Source organism: Rhopilema esculentum, chromosome 14, assembly GCF_057945365.1.
Source record: "Rhopilema esculentum isolate cy_ngs chromosome 14, ASM5794536v1, whole genome shotgun sequence".
NCBI classification, from domain to species: Eukaryota; Metazoa; Cnidaria; class Scyphozoa; order Rhizostomeae; family Rhizostomatidae; genus Rhopilema; species Rhopilema esculentum.
In genome coordinates this window covers 4143086-4170986 of record NC_142828.1, presented here as the reverse complement: position 1 = coordinate 4170986, position 27901 = coordinate 4143086, and the positions used below count along the sequence as shown (strand labels likewise).

Sequence of the window (27901 nt, the reverse complement as noted above, 5' to 3'; positions counted from 1 at the left end):
TTCGCAGTGAATAGTTAACAGACTGGAAAATTGCATTTCAAAATTCCAATTCTACTCTCTTCTAATGAAAAAATCAATTGCTACAGCAGTGTACAACTGTCGAGCCAAGTAAAGTGAAAGGATTCTAGATTATTTGCTAGAGTGGCACCTGGGAGACACGCCGAGAAGCCTCCTTGTACTTCCCTGCTTCGCAGATTTTGGACCAAGACACCGGAAGGCCTAAATAACTGGCCTAATTCTGTTGGCCACTTCACAGCCAACTGGAAACAGAATTATTCTCTTTTGGTGAGCTATTTTGCTAGTAAATAAACTGCATATTATTTTCAAGAATGAAGAAATTCTTAAGGAAGTTATTTTTGAAAATTATAAGAAGTTTTACTCGCAGCCAATGCTGATCCAAAATGTGACGCGCAAAGAGTTTGTTTCTTTCTATTTTTTATCCCACTATGAACAAATTTAGCTCAGAGTTACGATGTAATTTTAATATATCAAGTAGCCAAAAGAGACTCTCAAAGATAAACACGAATTTGCTCCTTTATTAGGGCAATGTTGTAGCTTTGTGAATGCCTAAAAAATGAAAAGTCGACAGCTTTAATCTTAGCTTTTTGCAACAAATGTTGATGATGATGGTGATTTTAGAAAATCTGGCATATAAACCTATTTTTTTCTCGACTCTTTGAATTCACCTCCTCATCACTCAAACACTAAAAAGGTCTAAAATTTTCTGAAATTTTCAACCACCTACCTTCCCATTCTACCTTTTATAGGTACTGCCATCAAAATTGAAAGCTGTGTCTAGGGACCCCAGGTTTTCTATGCAAACTCAGTGGCGGCTCTTTTTGTGTCGGGGCTGGTGACAAAATATTTGAAATTTAAAGCAATAATCAGGAAACACCAAGAATAATATAATGTTCCCTTTTTCAGAGATCTACTTTCAGCAAGGCTATTATCATTTTTAAACTTCTGAATGAAACAGAGGATGTAACCTTTCCATTTTGAGTTGCGTTTAAAGATCTGCAAAACAGGTTCTGATTTAGATTGAACTTAGTATGCTTTACTTCAATGTATCAAAGCTGAAAATTAGTGTCATCACCCTGGTGACTTCCACTGCAAGACCTACAGAGCCTCTCACAGCAAAATAAACTTTAGCTATGGTCGAATTGAATTGCCTGGAATTTCAGTTTTGACTAGCCCCAAAGGAAATCAGATTTGTGCAGATTTAGCCAATCAGAGGGTAGTTTTTATTTGAAAAGTTGAGCCATAAGTAGCACTTGATTGATGCATTCTCATCTAGCCTTGGGCTAGTCCCAAAAGGCCAGCAGTTAGTTTATGATACTTGTTTTTGTCTAGTTTTCAAAAGAAACACAGGCAGTTGGGCCTAAATGAACTAGAGAATGGGCTTATTAAGAAAATTGAAGCCACAAAATTAGTAAACATTGCTAAAATTATAATGGAAATTTGCTTTATTGTAGTAAATAAATCTTAAAACTTATTTTTGAAAATCTTTGGTGGGGCTGGAACCCCTCTAGCCCCAATGCACGAGCCTCCACTGTGCAAGCTATATAATATCAGAAGGGGCTCTATGTAGACGTATATAAGGTACAAGTAGAGAGGAGCTCCTCAATGAACTGGGGGTAGAAAATTCTTTACCATATAAGATTGTTTAGGCATCTATGCCGCTTCTTCACCTCACGTGAAAACCGTCAGCATTCATTTATGTTTGACAAATTCCCTGCTCTTTATGAAATTTCATTTTCTCTTAGCAATTCCTTTCAATATGATCTAGCTGTTTCCATAGCAACAAGTTTTCCAAGTTCCTATTTCCTGCTGTTTTTCAAATGAATTTCTTGAATCAAATTCTTTGGAGGAAGGTGTTCAGCAATAAAAATTGCTTGGCAAATTTATATACAAACTACTTGCAAAAATAAGATCAGATCATAAATAAACATTTTGCAGTCAGTGACTCACATGGTGTAAAATGCTTCACAGAACTCCAAGCTAGATTTAGTCCATTAAATTTACATAGGGCTCTTCACAGTTTTGAAGCTGTAGTTCCATCTACTCTTGCAATAAAGTCATCAAAGATAATCAACATTCTCTCATGTGTTGCCACTTCTTGAGCAGCTAACGTAATAGACACTTTCACCATCTTTCAGAAATTGTTGGACTAGAGCTTGATACTCTTAGCTCTAAGGCTACACATGAACTGGTCCTCTATGGTAATCCACAATGAAATGGCCACAATTTCATTCATTTTGGTAACTGAAAGGCTGTTAGGAATCTGAACAAATCTATCAGCAGCACTCTTATTGTTTTCCTTTGATTCGTTGGGTTAAACCTTTAACCTTGGAAGCCTATATCACATTGTTTGTGGTAGTTATATTGCGAATTGGAGTAATGATCTAGCAACCATTCTTTTTTGTCTATGTCTTTTGCATGTCAACTAATTGCGAGACAGTCTTCCATTCCAAAGTTTACTTCTGTTTGAAATGTTGAATTGTTTTTTATAACATAAATACCATATGTAGTTGGGACCCAGTGACTTCATGTTTTTCCTTACGTCGAAGAGTATGGATAAAATAATTTGCTGTTGTTTTACTCAAGATTTGATTTTATGTGATAATATTAAATTATATTACAGCTTCCTGGTAATCATTCTGCTGGATGCTTTGTTGAGAGAGCTGTAGTTGATGAGTTTTGTAGAACAACAACTTTAAGTAAATACTCTCAGTTTTAATACTTAATGTGATTATAAGGTGACAGGTTCATTAACCATTATTATTCTGAAGCAAAATTTTAGTATGCTCCTTTTTAATGTGTTCAAGCCTATTCATAGTCTGTAACCTTTGATCACTACTTATTTAGTCATATATTGGGCCACTGACTTAATCAAAAACTTCACAAATCTTCACAAAAAGCATGCTCATAATTGCCAAGTCTCCTGCAGTGAGCCGGAGTCTCCAGAATTTGGGAATGCAGGAAAAGCTGCAGGGCAAACCGACCCCAGTTTGATTGAAAAGAGGATAATGTTTTTGAAGTTGTCATGGCCCGAGTTTGAACATGTCAAGAGTGAAATGAAGCTTAACCTTATTGATGTTTTTGGATGCATTCATTTAACCTTAAATTTGAATAAGCAAAACGACACTTTTTTTAACCCCTACTTGATTTTGGCATAGTTGATCAGTTTGAAGACTGTAAATTGAGTAAGTTCTTGGAACTTCTTGATCATAAAGATTTTGAAGAATTTAGACAATCCATTGCACAATATATTGTACTAGAAATCTTTCAAGATAGCACAAAATAATGGCACATAGCAAGCTTAAGCACTTTTCCTCTGACACTACAGTGCTTCAGCCCCAATGACACTTCAAATTTTGTAGTATCAAAAACCTTTCTGAAAATCTTTCTGAAGATAATCTGCTACCTATGATATGTGTAAATAGTCAGAAATTATTGGAAATAGCAGAAGCAGATCTTCAAAAAAAAGTTTGGAAATACTTGAAAGGTCAGATAGATTTTGTGAGAATAATACATTATTGCTCTTATTTCTTTTGCTAAAAAGTTTTTACTTCATTCAATTACTTCATCCTTCGTATTAGTTGGGTAGGCCATTGTCACCCGCTTGCCTGTACAGTTAACTCCCACCAACTCCTGAATTTACAATTGCTATGAATACTCGTAAATATTAATTTGGTAGTTTTCTTGAGTTGAGTTTTCTAATTATTGTGCCAAACCATTTCCAAAAAGGGGCACCAAACTTGGTTCAACTCAGCAAGGGGGGCAACTGCGCCTAGTTGCCCCCCTTAAATCCAGAGAGTCCAAAAGTGACAAGGCAACCGTACTTGTCTAATGACTTAAACATTTTAATCACTTTATGTCTCGGCACTGTCTTGATTCACAAGAAATATTGACCTATTGTTCAATTAAATTTTTATTAAGGGCAGTTTGATTTTTAAACATGATGTAGCCCATTCCCCAGTCCACAAATGCTGCCACATTTATGGACTGTGCAAGATTCATAGATACCCTGTCTGTATCATTATGATTTTATTTGGTTTTGTATATTTATATCATTTAATAATGGCTGGATAGTTCAGCATAATTTTTTGTTGTTCTAAACGGATTTGACATCTAATTTCTTTTAGTGCTTCTGATTAATTCAGCACATCTTTTTCTGACCTTTTTGTACTTCTCTTAAAAAATCACATCTTTTGTACTTCTTCTTTTTGTACTGAAAACTGGAATGTTTTCATTCCCATAAAATAGTAATCCTCCAGCTCCAATTTTTCTGTCGCGTCTAAACGTCTTCCTAGACCCCTCGGTAGAAAACTGAGATGTCGGGAAAAAAGATTCGTCTATCATTGTTTCTGGGATTAGAAAAATATCTAATTTTCCTTTTATGTTTTCCATAATACTAGAAAGTTAATTAGGAAAAAAATTTTTGTTAATGTGTCACCTAATCAACTTTTTAGGATTTTTTAATCTTATTGAACTGAAATTAGTTCCTTCATTTGAAGCGCTATCTATTAATTAATTTAAAGCGCGACAGTAGTTGATAAAAATCGTTTCTTTTGTATTCTAATCATATTTATAATGTATTATTAATTGGCATTTCGCAAAATTGTCTATGTGAAACGATTTTTATTTTCAGATCATTATATTTTCTGATCAAAATTCTTCATATCATTATATTTTCAGAATACCGTTGTTTGAGTTGTAAAATTATCTGACCACATGCCTGCGAAGGCGCGGGGATGGACATGGTGGTAGATTGCCCCATACCCCCTTTGGCTAAGGTATAAAACACTCTTATCTTTCAAGAAGCTGAATTTGAATTGTACTTAACATTTCTTAGGAAGCCAAAACGACAGGTGGTATCAAAAACTAAAATGACGTCATCAGGTTTCCTCTCGTCGCTATCTGCCGCGATGAAGACGGCTAACAGTGCAGCGTTGGGCTCGTAAGACCATAACTAGTACGATTGTTTTAGGGGGCGGGGTTGTCGTTGAAAATTTGCTACAACTGCGTTTTCATGACCTTCGGCGGTGAAAGTCCATTCGTCTTTAGCAATCCCTAGATTGTAGATATCTGTTATTAAAGAAAGCTAAGAGGATGTATGATGTGAAGCAGTGATAAACTTTGAGATTTTCTTGAAAGTTCCATAGCTTTAGCCACTAACAACGGCGAGTAAAACCTATTTTCTTGTTTACTTATTCACAAGCTTCCTTTCAAATCCATTCATTTAATAGACTGTTGATTTCGGTTTGATTCCAGCTTTCTTAATAAATGGAATTCATCTTGAGTGGCCTGAAGAGTTATTCAAATTTCTTAATCGCCGTTAATAATTAATAGGCCTGTTAGGGAAAACCGCCGTCCTGCACATCTACGAACATGATGGAATCGTGTTCAAAGCTTAGTTTTAGTTTTGAATCAACATAGGCCCGTTATTGGTGTTTTTGTTGTTGTAAGAAATGGCACTTGGAAGTCGCGCAGTGATTTAGGCCTAGCGGCAGAGTAAACAATTTGTCATTATGGAAACATCGTATTCTGCTTGACATGGGCAATATCATCTGTTGCGTTACCTGTCGCAATTTTCTACGGTTGGTTGGTTTTTGATAACATATTTTACAGTAAGGAGTAGTTACAGTCTTAAACTGCTTTCTTTATCAATTATTGTTTATTGGTACAAAAACTTCGGAAACGTTTTCCAATTCAAATTGAATGAAGCTATGTTTATTTTTTGTATTTGCGGTTTTTTTATAAAATATTTTCAGCATGTAAACTGCCTTCATGTGTATTGTACACAATTCTCTGCTTTTGTGCAACTTTTGTACAATCACTTAGTCGATTTTCAGTTCTGGACTTAGCCTTTTTGTCATAACAACGGAAAGCAGAAGTATTAAGTCTCTTGTCCCCTGTGTTTGTTTTGTTCCCTACCTGTATTGGAATCATCGTTACTATGAGAGATAGGCTTCTGCTTATCATATCCCATGAGATGGGCTGTTATAATTTTTTGCATAATTCGTCTTTCTTTAGTCAGTATACTGAAGATTTCTATTGACCATTTCTATTGCAGAGTGTTTGATACCGTCTAAATAGAGCTGTACAGGTTTTTTTGCTTAGAACAGGACGGTCCAAAGTCGCCACTCATTAGCAATTGTTCTCTAGCCTTAGTGACTTAGAATCGTCTTGTACAGTTAATGCGACTTAGAACCGTCCTGTACATGCCACAGCATACTGCTATATTCAAGCCATTAACCTGCTACTCAATGTAGAAAAACAGCGACATTAAATTTTGTAAGGCTGTTTAGGCAATTTTGCTAAGCTAGGGGCTTCTGCATTTCACTCAAAGAGTTCCAACGTCGACGAGGTACACCATTGCGTCCAGTGTGACCAGATCTCAATTTTGGAATTATGCCAAATTTGTCATAAAATAATGCTAGATTTGCAAAAATTATGCTAAATTTCAAATCAAGGCACCCCTGCTTGTAAAAGAGGCCAGAGGATGCTCAGAATATCAAAAGTGACCAAAGTTTCCATTTGGCCTTTTTGACCCCCAATCTAAAACACAGTGTACTCAAAATTGCCATCTTTTCTACACAAAAAAGCAATTTAAATCAATGGTTTTGACATCCAAATTTCTCAACCCCTTGGCCGTCATAAATTGATTTGGCCGAAGAAGCAAAAGTTGGCAGAATTCTGGCAGCATTTTGCAAAAAATCACAAAAAATGCAAAGGAAAATAAATTTTTTACATAGATGATATTCAAGTTTGTTTTAGAATGATTTCAAAATTGCAAATAAAGAAACATGAAACAACATAAAAGATAACAGACAATGTAAGATAAAAGTAAATGAAAGCTTTGTAACCTACAAAGCAAATTTTGATTACACTATCACTCCCCGCAATTGTCAAAAATTTAGCTTTTTTGTGTACTGAATTTAGCTGGCTGAATTTGGCTGCCAACTATAAAATATTTGGCTGCCAACCGTTCCAAACAACTGGCTAAACATTGAAAGTGGAAAGTCACACATTCTTGTGTAAAGTGTTTCCATTTGGTGGTGATAGACAACAGATCAATGGAAACAGTGATTTTTTAAAAACTATCAAAATTATGCCAGAGTTATGCTAGATTCCAAATTATGCTAGATTTTATGCTAAATGACAATTTTTGGTCAATATTATGCTGAAAGCATTCTATTATGCTAGATCTGGTCACACTTATTGCGTCTTACATCTCGTCTTGCGTCTAGCCTCTCGTCTTGCGTCCTACATCATGTCTTACGTCACGTCATACGCAATACATGGACCACGTTTCACTTCAGCGTAAAAGCTCGAATGCTTTCGTCCCATTTGTGAAGATTTTCCATCTTCTGGTATTTTTTTCCAATTAAGATGTTTCCGTTGTTTTCTAAACTCAAAATGACAATTATTTGTTTTGCTTATGTTTCAACATTAATTTGTTTTGCTTACTCGTTTATTAAACGTTCATTGTCGTTAGAATTGTTTATCGAAGGCATGAGGATTTTTCGCACGAATCTCACAATCCAACCAAAGTGTTTCTATTAAGGAACTTCTTATCATATTCTGAATATTAAGCCAGTAGATCTAATGGCTGATAAATAATAAATGAGAAGCCAGGAGTAATTCGGGTTATAGTACTACAGCCTCTTAACAGTGGTTTGGTGGTACAACTTTCAATACTGTTTTTCTTTAGAAAGCGACGTTAGATGGTTTTACTGTTGGGGGATGTGATTGATGATGTTTGTTAACATAATATCTTTTGATGCAAAGGGTAAACGAAATCGTTGAGTTATGGTTTATCATGTTGCAACCCCGGAGTTGTTGCCTAAGTTATTTCCCTAGCATTTCATCAATCAGGATATAGTATTTTGCACAGTAAAAAGACGATTTTGTGTGAGCTGTAAAGAAAGCGTTTAGACAAGACCAGGGAGAGGGGTGCGCATAAGATCAGGGCTTCACCAACGTCTTCTTACAAAGGCACTTGATAACTACACTCAGAAACTTATGTTTTAGCTGCCATAATAGGAGAGATTTCGGCTGCATTGATTAAGTGACCCAGTAGAAAGCCAGATGTCTACTGAATTGGTAAAGGATTTCAGCAAGACGATATGTTTAGGAACCTGCTCAGTCACCACTGCGCTTAAAACTGCATTAAAGCTACCAGAAAACCCAAGAAGGCTTAAACTCAGTTTGTGTCAAAAAACGTGTGCTAAAACCCTTTTCATAGGTCTTTTGTTTTTGATTGAATGAATATTTATGTCGAAGTCGCCAAGCTTAAATTTTGTGTTACCAAATTAATGTTTGTGGTAACTGCCAAATCCGCACACAGCACTGAGTTGGTAGGTTTATTTTCTTATTTTTTATTTGTTATGTTTCTTATCTCACCAAATGGTAGCAGGATTGTTTATATTGTAAACCATCCCAATAATTCGCCCGAACGTCTTGTATATGTAGTATATGGAGGCTTGTCGCGCCTCCCTACAGCGGTCTATTGATGCAATCGCTTAGTTGGCCTCTCTATGGAGCGTTTCGCTGCAAGGCCCTTTTTATGATTAAGGCTGATGATACCCCAGTTTTCAAATTGGGGTTTTAAGTGCAGTAAAGCACATTCCATTCAATGGCGGCGCCAGCGAAAGGCTTTGGGAGGAGGAGGGACCAAGTTTAAAAATCTAGGCCACCCCCTTTGTTCTGTCAAGAAAGTGCCTTTTACCAATTGGGAACGCTAATTTCAACCAATTGCCAATAACCATGAAACTGCCTTTATGTAACCAAACATTTGGTTACGTAAAGGAAGTTTCAAAATCATAGAGCCATGTCAAATATACTTTTCCAAAAAATGTTCTCTCCCTCAACATCTTATCTTCGAATTCAGACGAAATACAAGATCGTTCCGTCAGAGAAGTTGGGGGTGTATCCTCTCCATCAACTCCCCCCCCCCCCCTCGTGGCCGACTACCGATTCCATTTTATACAATTTGCAAATATATCTATAAAGTGTTGCATTTCAGAAATTAGTATCTGCTTCACAATTTTTTGGCTGTGGGCTTTATTGAATTTCGTGGCTTATTTGACAAGAGGTGCGGCCCATATTTTCATATTTACACTAGGCCAAAGAAGAAAAAATAGTTTGGAAAATGGTTTGGTTTTAGTGCTTTGACTTCATCTGTTGGGTGTCACAAGTTCAAAATACAGTAGTGTCCCGCATATAAGAAACACAGACCCTGGTTTTAAAAAGATAACCCCTTTGATAAAAAAAATGGTTAAGGTCTGAAAAAAAGGTTGTTTCTTATTCAAAAGTTTTCATATAACTTGATTTTGTGAAAAACTGAACAAAACATTAATCATTCCACGCTTACTTTTTTGTCAGTTTTTTAGATAAAAAGATAAGTGAGGGTTTACACGAGTTTTCATTCATTGACCATAAGAACTTTTTGTTTTCAGCTTTCCAGTTTGATCAAACTGAGCCTGGTCAAATGAAAATGAATTTTGAATGCAAACTAAGCAAAAAAACACTTTTCTGGAATAATTGTAGCTTTTCGTACAAGTGAAAAATTACAAATACAACTCAAAATATTATGGTTTTTTTATCACAATCATTGAGCTTGTGTCTGAGTAGATGATCAATAGTATAATATGGTTTTTCGTATAAGAAACATTATCATGATTTTAAGTGTATATCTTATTTTATAAAAACGCATCAGACCTTAAATCAAAAAAGTTGTTTCCTATATGCAGGACACTACTGTACTATTGGAAGAGTGCTGTCGATGTATGTACCGGTTTTTTTGTAAAGGAGAGATTCTATTTAGATTTTCTGAAATTAGGTTACAGTTTGACAGTTTGATATCATCATAAATGCAATTCTATCACTGTTTTTTTTAGAAAGAAGAAAAAGAATGAAAAACTTATGATGGACGACTTCATCGTGGATGATTTTGATAGTTTACCAATAAAACCGCGCGGCAAAAAAGCGTCACCCGTCAAATCGCCCATAAAATTGCCGCCAACGGAAGTTCCCACTGACGAGGTTGGTGCCTCAGATTCCCTTTTAATCAAAGGTATGTTGACTATTTTACTTTGCGGGTTCTGCATATTTCGGCTATGCTTTGGATGACACTTCCATACTACACCTTTCTTTAGACGTTCAAATTTGGCATTTTGAACTGAACGTAAAAGTGGTTAACCTCTCCTTAAATCTGTTTTTCGTAAAGTATCCCCGTCCCTTTCTTTACTTTCAGCTCTTTCTCGTTCTTTCTTAATTATTACCGATGTGTGCCACTTTTGAGGCCCGTAAACCAAAAACCAGTCACTGATAAAAGGGTACGAGAAGAACTAAAAACTGACCAACTGGTGACCATGCATTAACTACTCGACATTTGTCCCAATAAAAGGGGATTCTTTGTCTTTACGCTGAAAAACTTGTCCACCTCTCTGCTTCAGATAGCAGGTATGAATATAAACACGGGAAAAAGCATTTGATCGGATGTTGCATGTCCATTAACAAATACATGATGATTACCTTTAGGGCCGAAAGTGGGTTTGATTGGTTTGCATCTACAGCAGGCTCTTAAGAACAAACAAGGCCTAAAAATCATCTTGGATCAAACAGAAGCTCATCAACATATATGAAGAGCACCCTTTAACTTCAGCAAATAGGCTGCACAGTCCCTATGTTCCTTTTCACGCTCGTAGGCGTGGGTACGTTGATACAGAGGATAGGGGTAGTCACCCGCAAAGCGTAAGAGCCTGTGCAGAGCGGGGTGGGTTGAGAAAAATGGACGTATGGGCTTGCCCCCTCTTGCACCCTCTATAGGAGCCTCAGTGAATGAACCAGAAACGATAAGAGTGGAAAACGGAAGTGAAGGCCTATATAGAGACCCGGTATTTTCGATACGTAGTCAAAAGCAGGTCTTAAAGGCTTAGGAACAGTCTCGTAGCATTCTTTCAAATTCGGAATCAAATCATAAGCAGATTAAATTAATTCACGCCTTAAACCATCGCCATTTGTTTAATTTGCTGGATGATTCAAGTACATATAAGATTTCATATACATATTCGGGAAAAATTTCATGATTCCTCTGATTTTGGTGGATTCCCTGGCCCCTGTTTGCTCATTCATCAACCAATTTTTGTCTCTTGTTTCTTGTTTAGGATCTATCAATAATTTTAGTGATGTTTGTGATTTAATTCTCATAGAATCAAATCAATCAAAGAGTGATTTTGATTCGGAAATCAGCTTCAAGATCAAGGATGAAGTTCCTGATGATGACGACGATGATTTTATAGCTGATGGTCCGGTTAAACGTCGCGACCAAAATTCATCAAATTACCAGCTACATTTTGATGATCAAGTTGAGGATATTGGCGGGATTGAGCCCCAAGTTACCGAAGCCACTGATCTCGATACAAATACTTCGACAAATGCGCCTGTACTTAACACAACGGTTGATTTGTCCGTTGATAAGACCGAACTAGACCCGGTTCCTGATAACAACAATTCCCTCCCAAATGAGAAACCGGATTCGAGTTTGAACATCGGACCACAGGAAGACCCACCTTTGAATGGTAGTGACGAACCGGCCAGCACTAAAGTTCGGCAAAAAGGGGTAACTTTTGATACTGACTTTACTGTAAGGGATTCAGATATCCGGAACGATTCTAGCAACAACCAAACACTGGATTCATTTGATAAAACAGGGTTACTAGGTGATGATGAATTCAAAGCTATGAGCACGAGTAAGTAAAATTTTTGTTTGTTCTGTGTTCACAATCCGTTCATCTAAGTTCCCCATTTCCCTTCAGCATTGAAAGGAAATGCTAGTATCAGTATTATAAGAAGAGCTCAAGATATTAGTTTTCCACTATGATTTGAAAAGCTTTCCTTCCAAGGGATCTTTTATCTTCCTGAGAGATCCTGAGAAATCTCCCTGACTAACAACTTTTCTTGTTGAATACTTAACCCAAGGCAATGAACTATGCGCATTTTTGTGCTTACATCTGATTCGCGTTTGATTCTGTCACTGCTAGCAGCAGGGATTCTTTTAGAATAAAAACAGATAAATAATTTGGGCATAATTTGCAAGAATGAATACTTAGGCAAAAAGAAAAGCTGATATCACCTTATTATGTCTAATGTTCAACGAGGTTGAAAATGCTGAATAAGTATGTACCAAAGGGAAATTTGTTTTTATATTCAAGGGCATCCTTTTATCCCGCTTAAGCTTGCTGTAGCTTATAGGGAAAATTAAATATTATTCAAAAAAGGAAAAGATGTGGACAATGAGAGGAAACGGACAGATGCACAAATTCACTTGGAGCTTTTTCCGATAGCAACTGAAATACTTAAGGGAAAATGTTTTGGGAAAGATGTTGATTATGGAGAAATAGCATTTGTAATTTATAGTGATAATGATATAGTTTCATAACCATGTAGGTAAGCAAATATAACGCATAACATCCACTTCTTACAATAGAAACCTCTTGCAAGGGACATCCCTAGCATCCAAGTATTAAAAGAATACAAGAGAACTTAAATCATTCTCAGATTTTTGAATTGACACCCTTTTCAGTAGTGGATGTAAACAATCAATCCTTTAGAGAGTGTCCCAGGTAAAGTCTGAAACAAGACTCAGATATCTTTCTACCTTACCTGACAGATACTTTAAATTTGTGCCTATCAGAAAAATATTTTCCTAACAAGCTAAAAGATGGAGATATTTCTTCACTTTTGAAAAAGGATGATTCTTTCTGTAAAAAGAATTACAGGCCAATTGCTGTGTTGCCAGCGAGTTCAAAAATCTTTGAACGACTATTATACGACCAGGTAATGCCCTTCGCTGGGAATTTTCTGTCATCTTTGCTTTGTGGCTTCAGGAAAGGCTACAATACACAGCACGCTCTACTAAGATTTTTGGAAACCTGTAAAATGACCCTAGACAAGGGAGGCATTGCAGGTGCTTTATTAATGGATCTATCCAAAGCCTTCGACTGCATAGACCATGAATTATTGAAAGCAAAATTGGATGCCTATGGTTTTGGTAGAGGTGCCCTGCTCATGATTCACAGCTATTTGTCACAAAGGAGACAACGAGTTAAAATTAATGGGTCGTTTAGCACTTGGAAAGTAGTTCATAAAGGAGTCCCACAAGGATCAGTGCTAGGGCCTTTTTTATTTAACGTGTATATTAATAATAGAGCCGAAATATGCAACTATGCAGACGATACCACTATCTACATATGCGACTCTGAGGTCAAAAATGTCATTGGCGGACTAGAACAAGATGCCATCCAACTATCAACCTGGAATCCTGAAAACTATATGAAATTAAATGCGGACAAATATCATTTTATGATTTTTGGCGAAAAAAAAAGAAAAGATGAAATTAAATGTAAGAATGGCGGTTATAGAAGAAAGTGGGGAGTTACACTAGATACAAAACTTAACTTCAAAACTCATGTGCAGACTCTTTGTAAAAAGGCCAGCCAAAACTGCATGCTTTATCACGCATTTCGATTTTCATGGAATCCAAAAAAATAAAATTGATGATGAACACTTTTATAATGTCACAATTCAGAAGCCCCCAAACCAATGTTAATATAGTCTGTTGTTATCCAATGGGTTTAATTTTATCTAAAATATGAAACTTAATACTGTATATGTACATAGCTAAAATTGATTTCGCAAAGTCTATATGTTGCTCTCGTTAGTTTATTTCCGTACAGGGCTTTGTTCGTGCATTCCTGAATTTTTTATTTCAAATACTTTCCATTGCAATCCCCTCCAAAAAATGCAACCCTCAAATATTTTATTTGTTTATATCCAGGTGAATTCATAGACAATTTGGATTTTCTGGAACAGTTTGGAGAAAGTGACAAAGATAAGATGGTAACTCCTTAGTTTTTAAATGAGAGACAGATGTTATATGGTTAAAGCGAAAATACTTATACAATATATGATCTAAGTCTAAGATGAATCACCTATTCAACGAAGAACGAAGACCAAAAATGATTTAAGCATTTTCACAACGTTTTTTTATCAAAATTGATTTTCAGATTGTTTCGTTTTTCAAATTAAATTTAGAAATGTGAAAAAGCTCTTAAACTAGCTTAATAACTTTCAGATAACCATTATGCGTCCCATTATGCCCAACAATCAAGTTAGTCCCATTCAAATTATCCTTATTTAAAGGCCCCTCGGGAAGTGGGGGGGGGGGGAAGGGGAGGTGCTAAACTGAGAATTTGTGGCATTGCTTTTATTTTCGTGATGATAGATAATGCTACGTAATCCCTGATTGCTGTGCTTCGTATACTTGAAACTTGACATTTCCACGTTGAACCGGAGGGAGCCCTGTATTTTGTTTGTTGGAACACCCATGCTTAATACTTGGCAGCTTTTTACGAGATAATCAAAAGGACTTTCAGATAAAGTGAAACTTTTGCCAGTTTCTGAATATTTGTTGTTTGACTTGATTCTTTGATTGATAGGCACGCCAGGCAGCCTTAGCAAGACAGTCACTGTACCAGCGATTTGATCCCCTTATTAAAGATGGAACACCTATCAAGCAAGGTTTGCATTTCCCTTGTATGTGCTCATGCTTAGGTTCACTGTTTCGATCATCATCACTTTCCTTACATTTATCCATTGACAGTTTAGGTGAGGTTTTCTTGGCTATTTACAAAATTCTAGAACTGTAACTTTGGAAATGCCAGCAAATATGAATATTGTAAGTTGAAGTGAAAAAGAATCCTATTCTCCATGATAAGTAAGAGAGTGCAAAACATATAATTTTTGTGAAATGGTTTTGAGTATTATGTTCTATGCTGCTATAATTTTTATGTGAACAACTATGAGCAAGTGACCTTCTTGTATCAACTCTAAAGGTCGCTTTTTATATATATCCTGATATTCTTTAGGCTCAATTTATGACATATGACATCTTTTTCATTGTAACACCTCCTAGCTTTCCTTTCAAAATTTCCAGGCCGCTCAAAGTCCAATGGTTTATCGGCACTCAAAGAGCAGTAAGTTCTATTCTTAAATTAGCATTGCATAGGGTCATTTAGGTTTCCACTTCAATCTGAACATCTTCAACTCAATAAAATACAAAGCTGAATCGATTTTGATACAATTAAAAAATTCATTCAAGGTACAAGAAAGTTTTTTTGATAATGAGAAAGCTCGGCAGGACAGATAGCCTAACCCAAGGCAAGCTATTGCTTACGTCAGGGTAAAACTTTGACCATTTATTTTTTCGTCAAAATATATCTTCAAATTTAAAAGTTTTAAGGCAAATTCCGACCATTTTTGATAAAAAACTGGTACTAGCATAACTTATATCAACAAAATTTTTTCGTATAGATGTGAGGCTGCGAGGCAGGCTGCCACGAGGGTGCTGACATCGAGGGCGTCCCAACAGAGCCCTAAAATCCTATCAAAATATTTAGTCGAAAGTTTAGGGCAGTGCTTAAATTTTTGCTTGCCAAGAAGGCTATTTTTGAAATTTTGGATGTAAAATGGAAGTAGAGGGTGGCCGGGATGGATAGTATTTGATTGAAAGTCTATATGCACACCAGTTTTTAGATTTCCTATATTTGCGTGAATTTTCGATTCTTTTAATGCTGATTTTATACCAGAGCTGATAAAATACTGGGAATGGATTCAACAATGGAGGGAGGTTATGAGATATCGAAATTGACGTTTGATGATACAGAACAATCTATGATCCAAAAATCACCTGAAAGAATAGAGAAGGTCAGTGTAAAAGCGATGAAAATTTACACGTTATCATTCTAATCATCATAAATACGATCGTCTTCATCATCATAAGTGATCACATCAATCATAATTAATCATTACCAATCACAATTAATCATATGTAATATTTAGATGTTGATATATGTTTATTTTGTTATTTCGTTCACTACTATACAGAGGAAACGGTTTTGTTGTTTGGAGTGAGAATCTCGTTGTAGAATTAAAGCCTCTTTTTTCATAGTTCTTAAAAAAGCTCAAATATTTACATCATCCATCATTATCATCGTATTTCGTCTTTCTCTATCTTTGTAGTCTCTAACATATATACTTAAGAAATCTGCCCAATAATTACATCTTGATATTTAGTGTCATTTGAAGGGTAATATAAAAGGACTGTAATTTTCTGCCAAAATATAAAGCAGAATGTAGCATCCCATCGCACGTATTACAGACTGAATTTGGAAACTGTCATATTGCAAATCAAAAAGCAAAAGATTAGAAAGCCAGTTTTAGAAGAACACTGTACACATGTCAAATTGTTAATGACACAAACCATAGTGATGTCGTTTACAATGCTATGCCTTCATTTTAATTTTCAGCAACCCTTTGCTGTGGAAACTCCTGGGCTACCAGTGAATCCAAGGAGAGTTACCAATATTGGCCTTGTTGATGTAAGTGCTTACATCCCAGTTTTTTCTTGACTTTAGTTTATTTATGATGCCCTTGTTACGTGTCTCGGTAGCCTTAAAGGCGTGTGTACAAAAATTATCTGCCGCAACTCAACGAAATTCTTCTCTTCGATAAAGAAGAAATGTTTAGAAATTGGCTGTGTAACAGCGTTTTATTTCCTGCATACAATTTTTAGTCAAAGCTTGATATTTTAGTAGATTCGGTAGTTTTACGAGTAGATTAATTTCCTCGTAAAATAGGCTATTTTGCTCATTTATAGCTTATATAAAGTATGCAAATAAAAGCTTTTAAGTCAGTTGAAAACGATGTTTTCATGGAATACATGTTTTCATGGAACGATGTTTTAGTGCGACAACGGCAGTTGTGTAAATGTAAGTGTTAGTTTCACATTCAGCTGCATCCTCGATTGAGGTAAATTTATTGACTCCGGTACCATTAGAGCTGGGTTTTCCCGGTCAAAGTCATTGAATAGGCAAAATCGAATGCCTAAGATCATATCAGATTTCGCGTTCGTTTTTTGAAAAAGTCGAATCTGTTCTACTTTGTTCGATTTGTGCAGTGGAAAAAGAATAAAGATTCTGTTTCCCCATCATCTCGCGTCTGGCTTGAATTGAGATACTTTGGAAATTACGGCAGGTTATGTATTCTAATTCAAAAAAATCCTTCTGTGTAGGCGCTCGTTTTCGATTTAATGAATCTGAATAAAAAACTAATGCTTTAATTTAAATTTGGTGAAGGGTAGCCGTTTAAACCTGGCTTAAGGCTTTCAAATTCAATAAGACCCATAAACAACAATAATCCGGTGCAAATTTATCAAAGGAGCCTCATTCTGCAGTTTTGAAACCATGTACAGAAGAGACAGTCCTAGTCCAGGGCATACCGTAAAAACCAGACCCTAAGACCCTGAGACCTAGGACCCTAAAGTACTAAAATGAAAAAGGACCCTTAACACCACAAGGGTCCTCACCCCGATAAGACAATAGTTGATCAAGGTTGACTGTCATCATCACACCACGAGGACACATCAACTGTCAAATGCGCTTTTGCTCCTACTACGGCGTTCTTCCGCATATTATCCACATCAGCTGCTGACTTCAAATGAGTCTGTCATGGACATCAGCTGCTGACTTCAAATGAGTCTGTTATGGAGTCAGACAGCGACAAGGAAGTTTACGGCAGCCATTTGGGCTTCTTCTAGTTACCTCTTCTTTTGTTCCCTTTTAGAGTGGTTGCCACAGAACTGTCGATATTTTCCTGCAAACTTTGCACAAATCTTTATGTTAAAAATGTATCCTGAAAACCTCTGCCATTGGATTTTAGAAAAATAATTATCAAATAATTCATTGAATTTATTTTTATGCGGGGAATTTTTGAAGCTGACTTCTGTTAGTAGATATCAGTTCCAGAATCATTTCGTCTATTTTTTCTAATTTCGGGTCTATTTTCGATGGCATCTAGTATATTTTTGATTACTGATTTCCTGAAAGTTCAGCCAAAAAACAATAAGCTTTAACATTTGCTTTAAGACATTTGTCGATTAAAAACACTTTCTTGTGTATAAGAAACCAAATTGTCTTATTAAAAAGTTTCAAGTTTCTTATATGCGGCTACATCTCTTCGATATGCCAAAATATAAAATTACACACCAAACCAAATTTACAATAGCTTTTTTATAGAAAACTTCTGTTTACACCCCCCACGATTTGCAAATAATGCAATTTTTTCAGAATAGGGAGGGCAGAATCCAAAATAATCACGCAAAAGCGACAAGCAGCAACCAAAGGAAGTGCAAAGAAAGTGCCTGCATCTTCATCTCTGACACAGGCCTTGATCTTGATCTGTGTCTCTTCTTTATGGTTGACTCTAAGAGGTTAAACTACTTTGAAAGATCTTCAAATTCCTTGTCACTTTCTGACTTTTTGTAGTCAGCAGCTGATGTGGATAATATGCGGAAGAACGCCGTAGCTGGCACAAAAGCGCATTTGACAGTTGATATGTCCTTATGGTGCGATGATGACAGTCAACTGCGATCAACTATTGTCTTATCGGGGTGAAGACCCTTCTGGTGTTAAGGGTCCTTTTTGATGTTAGTACTTAACGGTCCTGGGTCTTAGGGTCTTAAGCCTGGTTCAAAGTTCTGAACTTATTAGCTTACGCTAAATTCTGCACAAGGGTAAGCTTTGAAGCATACGCCATTTCATCTTGCATTTCCAAAAAGCGTAAGCACGTACGTTTTCCGCATGTCCATGCGGGAAGCTTGAAACGATACGCCATAAGCTTTTTCGGTTCATAGTTTCCAGACATGCCGTCGAGGAATGTTCCTCTTGCCCTTCTCCTTGTACGGAGAAAAAATAAAAAGAACAGCAAACATGCTGGTATATTCTACCTACAAATACTTTACGAACCGTTTGCGGGGATTGTGCCGTTACTGTCAACGATTCGCGTTTGATGTCAATGATTCCGGTATAAATAGCCATTTTTCTCGCTCCTGTCCAATAATTTAATATTTGTCCCGATTTCTTACCCTGGGTTCCAGACCGACAGTTCTCTAGCAAGGAATCATACATGTGGGCGTATTTGTGTATCTCTTCACAAAGTTTTCCTTCAAAATCGGCCATTGCTAAGAAATTTTCCGTACGGGAGGCAAAAAAGTTGAAGATTTCTCAACTCGATAAGTTCAAGGCATACGGGTTTGCGGAAAACAGAATAAACGTCCGTACGCAAGACCTATGCCTCTGATATGGGGCGAAATTTAGCGTACGCTAGCTCTTTGGCAAGCCGATACCAGACAAGCTGGCGCCTCCCTCAGAGAATTAAGGCGTACGGGTAAAAGTTTTGATGTAATGCATCGACTATGAACTGGGCTTAAGGGTCTGGTTTTTACGGTATGCCCTAGTCCAGGTGTCGCGTATTGTATCTTGAACACTAAATATTTGTCCTTGATAAACAAAGTCGGTCGTAATCAGACTATGTTATCAGCTGACCAGCCCACCTGTTTACTGATGTATTATGATCCGCCCACTGGCAAGAGGTAACTTAGTAACGTTAAGCAAGCATTTTTGCAAGAGGGGATGGAAGAAGGAGAGGACAGGGAAGCCTACGTCAAAGCGGGCAAAGGGGGTAAAGGGGGCAAAGCGCCAATAAAAGGGCAAAACAATAGCAAAACGCGGAAAAATGCTCAATTTCGCGAGGACAAGAGGAGCCACTGCAACCGCTGCCCCCCCCCTCTAATGGCGCCGGCGGCCTTGGGAGAGGGTATGTAAAAAGGAGGGTCAGGAGAAATGTCAAAATGGCACGAAATGGCGGAAACATGTAATACTGAAGTAATCATTTTTGTCCAACACTCTTTGCAGCATGAAAACTTGAGACCGCCTCAAAGTTGTGTTAGACGAAAAGAAGTATTATGCGCAATGAAACCGCTTTATCATGTCATTTCGAAAAAAGGAGAAAGAAAACGAAGGGAAATCTGACTACGGGAAGGTGTGTTAGGAAAGAGAGAGGAGAAGAATTATTGTTGAGTGGCATACGAGGATCGATATTAAGGGCCATGCTGCTTTTTCCGTGCGCTCTTGTGAGCTTTTATATTTTCATCTAGACAAGTTTTTTTCATTATTTTATGATTTTTTGCTTATTTTCATAGCCATTTTATGAAAATTCTCATTTGATCTGCGGTCAGTTATTTTTGCCAAATAAAGTATACAAATTTGGTCCGTACCATATTATTTGCGTTGATTTTAATTTTGAAAACTATTATATAACGTTTAATTGATAGGGTCTGTTTTACCATTTGTCGCATAGATTTGAAGAGATATTTTGTGATAGATGCATAACCATCGCAAAAAACGTTAAACTAGAAGTTCCAATATAACGCCTTGTTCAGGATAAAATTGTCTTAAAAAAGGCAATGATATTTCTCTTAACACAAAGGGTTGTGTTCTCTTCATCATGCTGAAGATCGGCATTGTGTAATCCAGCAAGCTACAGTTTCGCGATTGGACCGCCATCTTTTCTCTGCGTCCGAGCCCTCTTCACTGTGCTTGCAATTTTTGAATAATTAATCGTAATAACATTTCGTAGGGCTTAAAAGACCACGTAACCAGTAAGAGATATCGTCCCGCGGTTCATACTCACTGATTCTATGTCACCTGCCCATGAGATCAATAAATTAGGCCACCATGATTTGCATGATAATGGATCACAATCAAAGTTTTCTTTTCGGATCAAAATAAAAAGGTTAATAAACTTAGTAAAGAATACTACAGCTGCTCTGCATGTTCTGTGTACAGAGGTGTTTGCTAAGTAATGAGCGAGAAACAATCCTGTGCAAAGCCAGGTCATATCAGTTCAGCCAATTGCTGTGAAGCCTGCAAAAAGAATATTGCCGGCTGTTTTGCACTATTCAAAATTCTGTTAGGCCTACGCGCCAAGGACCATACCAATAGTAGTGACGGTGTCGGAAAGGAGAACGAGAGTCGTAACCAGAATAGCGACTCAAATCTAAAGGTTTCGCGTTCTTCAGATAAGGACACCGTTGTTTCGAGAGAAAGCCCCGACGGGCGGGAAGTTCTGCGGCAGTCGCGAAGCGTTGGTGTCGTAACGGACGAGGTCGAGACGGAGTTCGATTTAAACGGCTGGCTCAACATGAACCGTACAGAGGTGAATTTATTTTAATGGAATGGTTATTTTTTTGGAAAGTATGCTCATAGTTAAGCCATTGGATTCTACAATTGCTTGTGGCGGTTTTTTCTTTGCTCTCGTCAATATCTTTGAGGTGTTAAGCGAAGTGACACTCCCTCTTTTGTCTCATAACTACCGTCAATGTAAGTGCATTAGTAACGAGAAACGCATATGAATAGATGCATTTCTGCCACTTCAATTTCTATCTTTCGCCTAACCTGCTGTCAAAGTATTAAGTCCCACATCATGTTTTAGTGAAAACATAGTCAAAATAATCTCAATATTAGGCTTAATTACTTCTATATGTTTGCATTGACGTATTTTCATTCCTGTTCCGGGCAAGCCAATGTAAAAATATTTATTTAAAGGGTTTTCGCTTTTCAAGGCTCGTGTTTGCGCGGGCATTAGAACAAAATTAATAGTATCCAGATATTTTCAACAAGACAGAACACATTTCATTCCATAGTTTAAGTATCCCTTCACCTGTTCGTCTGTTAGATGTCCAGTCATAAATCAATAACAATGAACTGCGGTGTATAGAATCGCCCCGTGTTATCAATACAGAATGATATGTTTTATTGATGTCGTGTTGCTTAGAGTTTCGTGCATACATTATTTAATTGAAATACCCAGGCCTTTCAGAAGGGGAGGTAAAAATGTAATTGCTTTGGGGTAAATCAGAGATGAGGGAGGGAACATTAGTATTGAAAGGAACGAAATCAAAGATAGCATTAGTTAGGTGAATAAAGAGACGATGACATAAAAGGAATGAAAGAGTCGAGTAAGAGATGAACAAGAAATGATGGAAAACAAGAGAAAGGAAAAGACAGTATTGAGAACTGATATTCAGATAGATATAGCAATGGCTTGCAATCAGCTGCTACACGAATCTTCTTAGTGCGAGTAAAAAGCCTTTACTTGCTATCAGGAAAACGACTTTTTGTTCTGCTTTGGATATTATCGCGATCTAGCGTTTGGAGTGAAACATGATCCAAAGGCAAGCTGAGAAGTCATTGGTTTGCAGGAGTTATATTTATTAAGCATACATCTTTTTTCTGCAAGTTTCTTGAGCTGTTTATTAACCAATAAGCTTATGAAAACAAAGTTCCGCTTATGATTTCTGTCACAGATGACAACGTAGTGATTCTTCGACGAACGAACATAGCGATATTTCCACGTAACAACTATGCTTACGATGCTTCTTGCTCTGCGAATAACAAATTTGAGATGTTTAAAGTATGAATACCTATCGACTGTAAAAGGGACGATCGTTGAATTCGAGCGGTAATTTGCCAAGATGCTTACTGCTTTGAAAGATGAACTTGTTTCAGTAGCTAATTTTATCTGACTATTTTTACAGGTCCTAATGCCTCATCACAACTGCCCCCACTACGAGGATATTCTTCAGCATATGTTAGCTTGTCTTAAATAATCAGTTCGATTATTGATACAGGATTTATCTTCTTTTTTTTACAGCCCTTGCTGTACACAGAAAAAGATATGGTTGCAAGAGAGGCGACGTGGAGAAAAAAAGTGAACCAAACGGAGGCTCAGGTTAGTTCTATCTTTACTACATTAAGAAAGCATGCAAGATTGGCGTCTTTTTCACATCAGAAAGTGACTATAAAAATCAGCTGGTTTTGTGAATAGTGAATCTTCTTGATTGTGTTTCCAAGTATGATAATAAGAGAGTAGTCTGGTCACAATATTCCTTGCCATTTTAGTGTTTTGTGCTATCGGACAGAACTTTTTCCTATTAAGAGAGTCACCGGGCATGTACAATGCCTGCCAAAAGTCTTGGAACACTGACGTCAGTTTCCAAGGTCAAAATGAATCATCCCCCTCTCCCCAACGGAACAATGTTGGTTTACTATGAAACGGGTTAGGATTTTAGAAAGCACTTTCTTTTGCGCTTCTTTTATGAATGATTTCCGAATTATCAACTTTGTTCTAGGGGGAAGGAGGCGGAACTGGTGTTTTTTTTTCGGAAAAGGAATGAAAGATATAATATGCAATGTAAATTGCTGGGTGTTTCAAGTACTTTTGCAGGCATTGTTGCCTTTATGCAGTTTGTGGGTATCTTGCAAATCTGGACCACAGATTTTTTCAAATCTTCAAAGGATACTTCGAATATGAACCACTGCAGCTTCTCGTATCATCAACACTGACTTCTATTTTCTAGAATGTGCCTATTATGTAGCTCACCCAATAGCTCTTTGCTAGTGATTTGCAAAGCCTTGTGTCAAATCAACCAATTCCCATCTCAAGGCACTTTTTTCTATTTAATTTTCTAATCCTTTTGTTGCAACCTGATTAAGGTGTCCTTGTCATTCATTTTCGTTTCCTGTGTCTGTTGACATGAATGTTTACCCTATTGCTATCTGGTTGCTTTGAGAAGGTATCTTCCATTCGGGAGGCTACCCAGATGATCGGTCAACTTGGTACCAAATTTTGAATATTCTTTTACTGTTAAATGTTGTTAGTATAGAATATTCTGTCTCATCATAGCTGAAAGAGGAAATTGCAATGCGCGAACTGATAGAACAAGATGCAAGGGAAAAGCAAGAAAGTTTACGCGCAGAGGTTGATGCTATGAGGTTTGTTTTCTTCCCTTTGTTTATTTTTCAATGATATTTTTTCTTGGAATATAGATTTGAAGTTTATTTCCCTAGATCAACTCCCCTCGCTTTCAGACATCATCTTCATCATAGGTTAAGTAGCAATACCGAGATTGGTCTCGCAAAGTATGCTAAAAATGCCCTTAGAGTTGGTAGTACAAAATGGATCAAGCGGAGGGGGCTTATATGAAGTATGCCCCTCCAATGAGTCCGGTCCCTCCTCTCCCGCGGTACATGTGTATACGCTTTACAATTGACTACTCCTTCCCCCATGTACAAGGGTTTCCAATGTATCTCGTCTATCAATATACTAAAATGCGTGCGGTACAATATGATGAATAAATAACGATCAAAGACATAGACAATGGAGGCTGAGTGAACCTTTAGCTAGAGTTTGACCAATGACTTTTGCATGTGTTTGTGATTTGTAGATTAATTATAATTTTGGTTCATTTAATATGAATTTGCCATAACATTTTTTTTAAATTTCCACTAGCATTTCGTGGAACTTTACTTCCCTCTCTCATTAGCTTTGTTTTAGCCTAATTCTCCCCCCCCCCCAACCCAGTAAATGTACGAATTTTAGGGATGCCCCCATATTCTGAATTGAAGATGTCACAAAATAGCAGAGACTATCAAAATTTTGGCATTTTTTTGCAGGAAGGTTGTGGATGAATACGAAAAAACTTTGATTCAATTATCTGGTAAATTTTTTCGTGTACTTCATTATTTTCAATGCTATTTCCCCCTTCTTCTATTCTTATTTAGATGTAAATATAAAACTTTATGATGTTTTAACTGTAAAATTTTCCTGTCTGTACCTTGCTATGCCTCCTAGAGGGCTTTTATCAATTTGCAAATATATGAAAGCCTCTTCCTGGAGCTATTTACTAAGAGAATTTTAACCACCTATTGATTAGGGTACCTCTGTTGGCAAGCTGAACCAGAAATTTTTCGAGAACTTAGAAACTCTATCAAAAACTTTAAATCTCCGCGGATAAATTGATGTAAAAACAGAATGTAAGGTGCCTATTTTTAGGCTGGATCGGCTCGTGCATTTTGAGATTGTATCTTGCTGAGTAATGGAAAAACTTAGTTTATCGTGTTTTTATGTTTTACGATTTCAATGAATTGTTTTTGGTCTTTGACGATGTGAAATAAAAATTACGAAATGCTCTCCGTTTATAGAAACAACCCAAAAAGATACCCTATTAAAGCAAGACACGGTGTCAGAGCTGATAAAAGAGAAAGAACAAGTACGTATTTTTTGTAATCATTTGGTTAAAAAAAAATTAGCTCATTTATCATACTGAACAAACTTGTATTTTGTTGTGTCAGGCAAAACTTGCCATGAGGCTCCACAAACTTTTGCCTGGTTCATCTTCATGGGATTGTGTTTTTATAAAGCTATGGACGTTGTTTGGCACTCTTCATTGATTCAGGATCTTACCAACAAATCATTACCATGATTTCAAGAAACCTGGATGTCATACAGCCGTCGATCTTAAACCCACTTACTTTAAACATGCACTTTGGGTGTATATAGAAGTTTTTTAACCAGTTTATTGTGAATCTTGCTTTCTTCACGAACAACATAGAACAATTGTGTGCTCTCTTTATATGCAAATCGATTACTTCAAAAATTTATCTTTTTGACAACAAAATCAAAAGTAATTTCCTTTTCTTTTACAGCTTCAGGCAGATTTGAATGCAGCTGAAAGCTCCATGTTTGATGCTTATAAGCGAATGGAGAAGATGAAAAGTGTGATTGACACCTATAGGCAGAATGAAGCATCGCTAAAAGAAACGTTTGAAGATTACGAGAGAAAGCTGAAAGCATCAGAAGAGAGGTACCAAAGCTTGAGAAAACAGGCAGAATCAAAGATGGAACAGTAAGTTCAGCTTTCTTGCAATGAGATCCCAAAATGTCGTAGTTGATCCAGGGGGCAGTGTTCAAAGCTGGCCCTTTTCTTTTATCGAAAAATTTACAGGTGCCATTTCCACTAAATAAAATTGTTTTTCTGAAAATTTAGCTACACGAAATAGGAATGATCCAATATCGCGATGCTAGGGGTATTTAACTAATATCATTTTTTAATAATATCCTTTTAATTGATATTCGTTTATACTTTTTATCAAGAACCCGTAGCGCTTCGGCAGTTGGTTTTAAGAAATATGAATGCTTGTTAACTAGACAATATAAACAGAAACGGCAAAGTAGCGAATCGAAGTCAAAGCAAATCGATATTAAGGGTCCATTGACTTGGTCTACGTGGATTATATGTTAGAGCACCGTAAGCCATTGTCAATCATTCGCCCCTCCAATATCAAATTTCCCAGTTTCGTGACCCAACAGCCATATCTGTTCTTACTCAAACTAGGTTCGGTCTGACGAAATTTAATTTTTTTTATAAATTCAAACACAATATTTGAAGAGTACGGTAAACCCAACATGCCGCACGAGTTTTAGCACTGATGGTACGGAAGAATTTTTATTGATCGGCTCTCCTTTTGATGCTCAACAAGAAAATCTTCTCCCTGCAGTTACGACAATTGGATGTGAAGATTTTTCACGCAAGTTTCTTCCATAACTCTCTGGTATTGAAAATGACCTGCTTGAAATTTAGAAAATTGAGCATTCAAGATTGACGAAAAATACCCTTGCCATCCCGAAGAATATTTTTTGCTCTTCCTCCCAATGAGCAATGATAGAAGTGAAAAAGATGTCTTAATGTAGAAGGGAAAGTGTATTTTCTATTTGCGATTGTAGGTCACGTGACCACCCTTTCAAACTCTTTTTAATATCAAAATTTGTTTGCAGAGCGAATTTCGAAATCGACAAGGTGAGGAAATCAAAAGAAGTGGATTTAGCAGGCCTGCAAGCAGCGCTGAAGAAGTTACAATCGAGAAACAACTACCTCGAGAATTCATTAGAGCAGAAGGTCAGTCAATTCAAATTACTATTTTAATTTTTTTATATTAGCTGTTAAAGCAGGGCATCATTACAATTAGATTCTAAAAGGTTTGGGTCGTGGATGCAGGACAAAAATTCCAAAAAATTGTTCGATCTTTCTCAGTACTATAGTAGCATTTAGCAGAAAACACATGAGATATATGGAATTGTCGGTAACAGCATCAATTTCAAACAGGAGAAGTATCGCCCCACCGACCTCTACAATCACTGCCAAAATTACTTGGAACACCTAAGACTTTGATCTGTGCTTTTCTATTTTTCATTTGTTTTCTTGAATACTACCACTTCCGTCCCCCTTTTCCCCCCAAAACAATGTTGAAAGTATAGAAAAATATCAAACAATCCACAAGAAAAAGCGTACTCCATAACCCCTTTCTTTTTTCTATAGTAAATCAACATTGTTCCTAGGGGGAGAAGGGGATGGCTGAATTTGCCTTTGAAAATCTACGTTAGTGTTCCAAGACTTTTGGCAGTGATTGTAGGTCACCATTCCACTGGTGTAAGATGATTTCGATCTTTGAAACTTGTATCGCATGTTCTGTTTCAGCTGGCCGTACGAAATAGTTTTGAGATTAAGTAAATTTTTGTTGGAATTTTCACCACCTGTAGAATATAATGCCTGAAAGAAAGAAATTCCTACAGGGATGGTTAGAAGTATAGGTGTAGCGAGAGATCCTTGTGGAACCTCTAAGTCTTTGATTTTGTCGCATTTAATCAGTTCTCTGACTGTTTTTATTGTGCTGCGATGTCATATCATATTTAAAAGCAATTGCTCTTCTCTCCAAGCAGTACCAAACAGGTAAACATTGATTTATACTTTTGTAACATGAAGTTATGAACATGAAATATCGTTTTGCAGGTAAAAGAAAACGAAGAGCTCACTAAGATATGCGATGATTTGATCAGCCAGATCCAGCCAGACAGTTAAAGGCTTTACGAGGAATTCAATAAATCACTTTGTTATTGTAATAGACAGCATGATCAGTAAGAAGCAAAGGCATCGGATTGGACATTCTGAAATATTCTCCCAATGCTATTACTTCCCTTTGTTTGACCCCCCCCCCCAAACTCGATGTCATTCACCATGAACTCTTTTAAAGGTAATGTGTCCATATGAAAGGACTGCGTATACCCAACTTGTCAAGCCACCCATCAAAATAACGGT

General features: G+C 36.8%; 1 protein-coding gene across 2 annotated transcripts; it reads left to right on the top strand.

Annotated features, from left to right (window-relative positions):
* On the top strand, positions 1-27901 carry LOC135696505 (transforming acidic coiled-coil-containing protein 3). 2 transcript variants are annotated; one of them, XM_065215912.2, is made up of 15 exons: positions 1-285; positions 9906-10081; positions 11220-11759; positions 13847-13908; positions 14508-14589; positions 15005-15044; positions 15657-15774; positions 16377-16448; positions 22621-22698; positions 23653-23741; positions 24423-24466; positions 24951-25018; positions 25455-25654; positions 26584-26704; positions 27596-27899. In XM_065215912.2, the coding sequence occupies exons 2-15, from the start codon at positions 9931-9933 to the stop codon at positions 27662-27664; spliced, it is 1734 nt and encodes a 577-aa protein (XP_065071984.2). In that variant the 5' UTR covers positions 1-285; positions 9906-9930; the 3' UTR covers positions 27665-27899. The 2 variants fall into 2 exon arrangements, with proteins under 2 accessions (XP_065071984.2, XP_065071983.2); XM_065215911.2 differs by lacking the exon at positions 1-285 and adding an exon at positions 4607-5600 and having other exon boundaries at positions 27596-27901.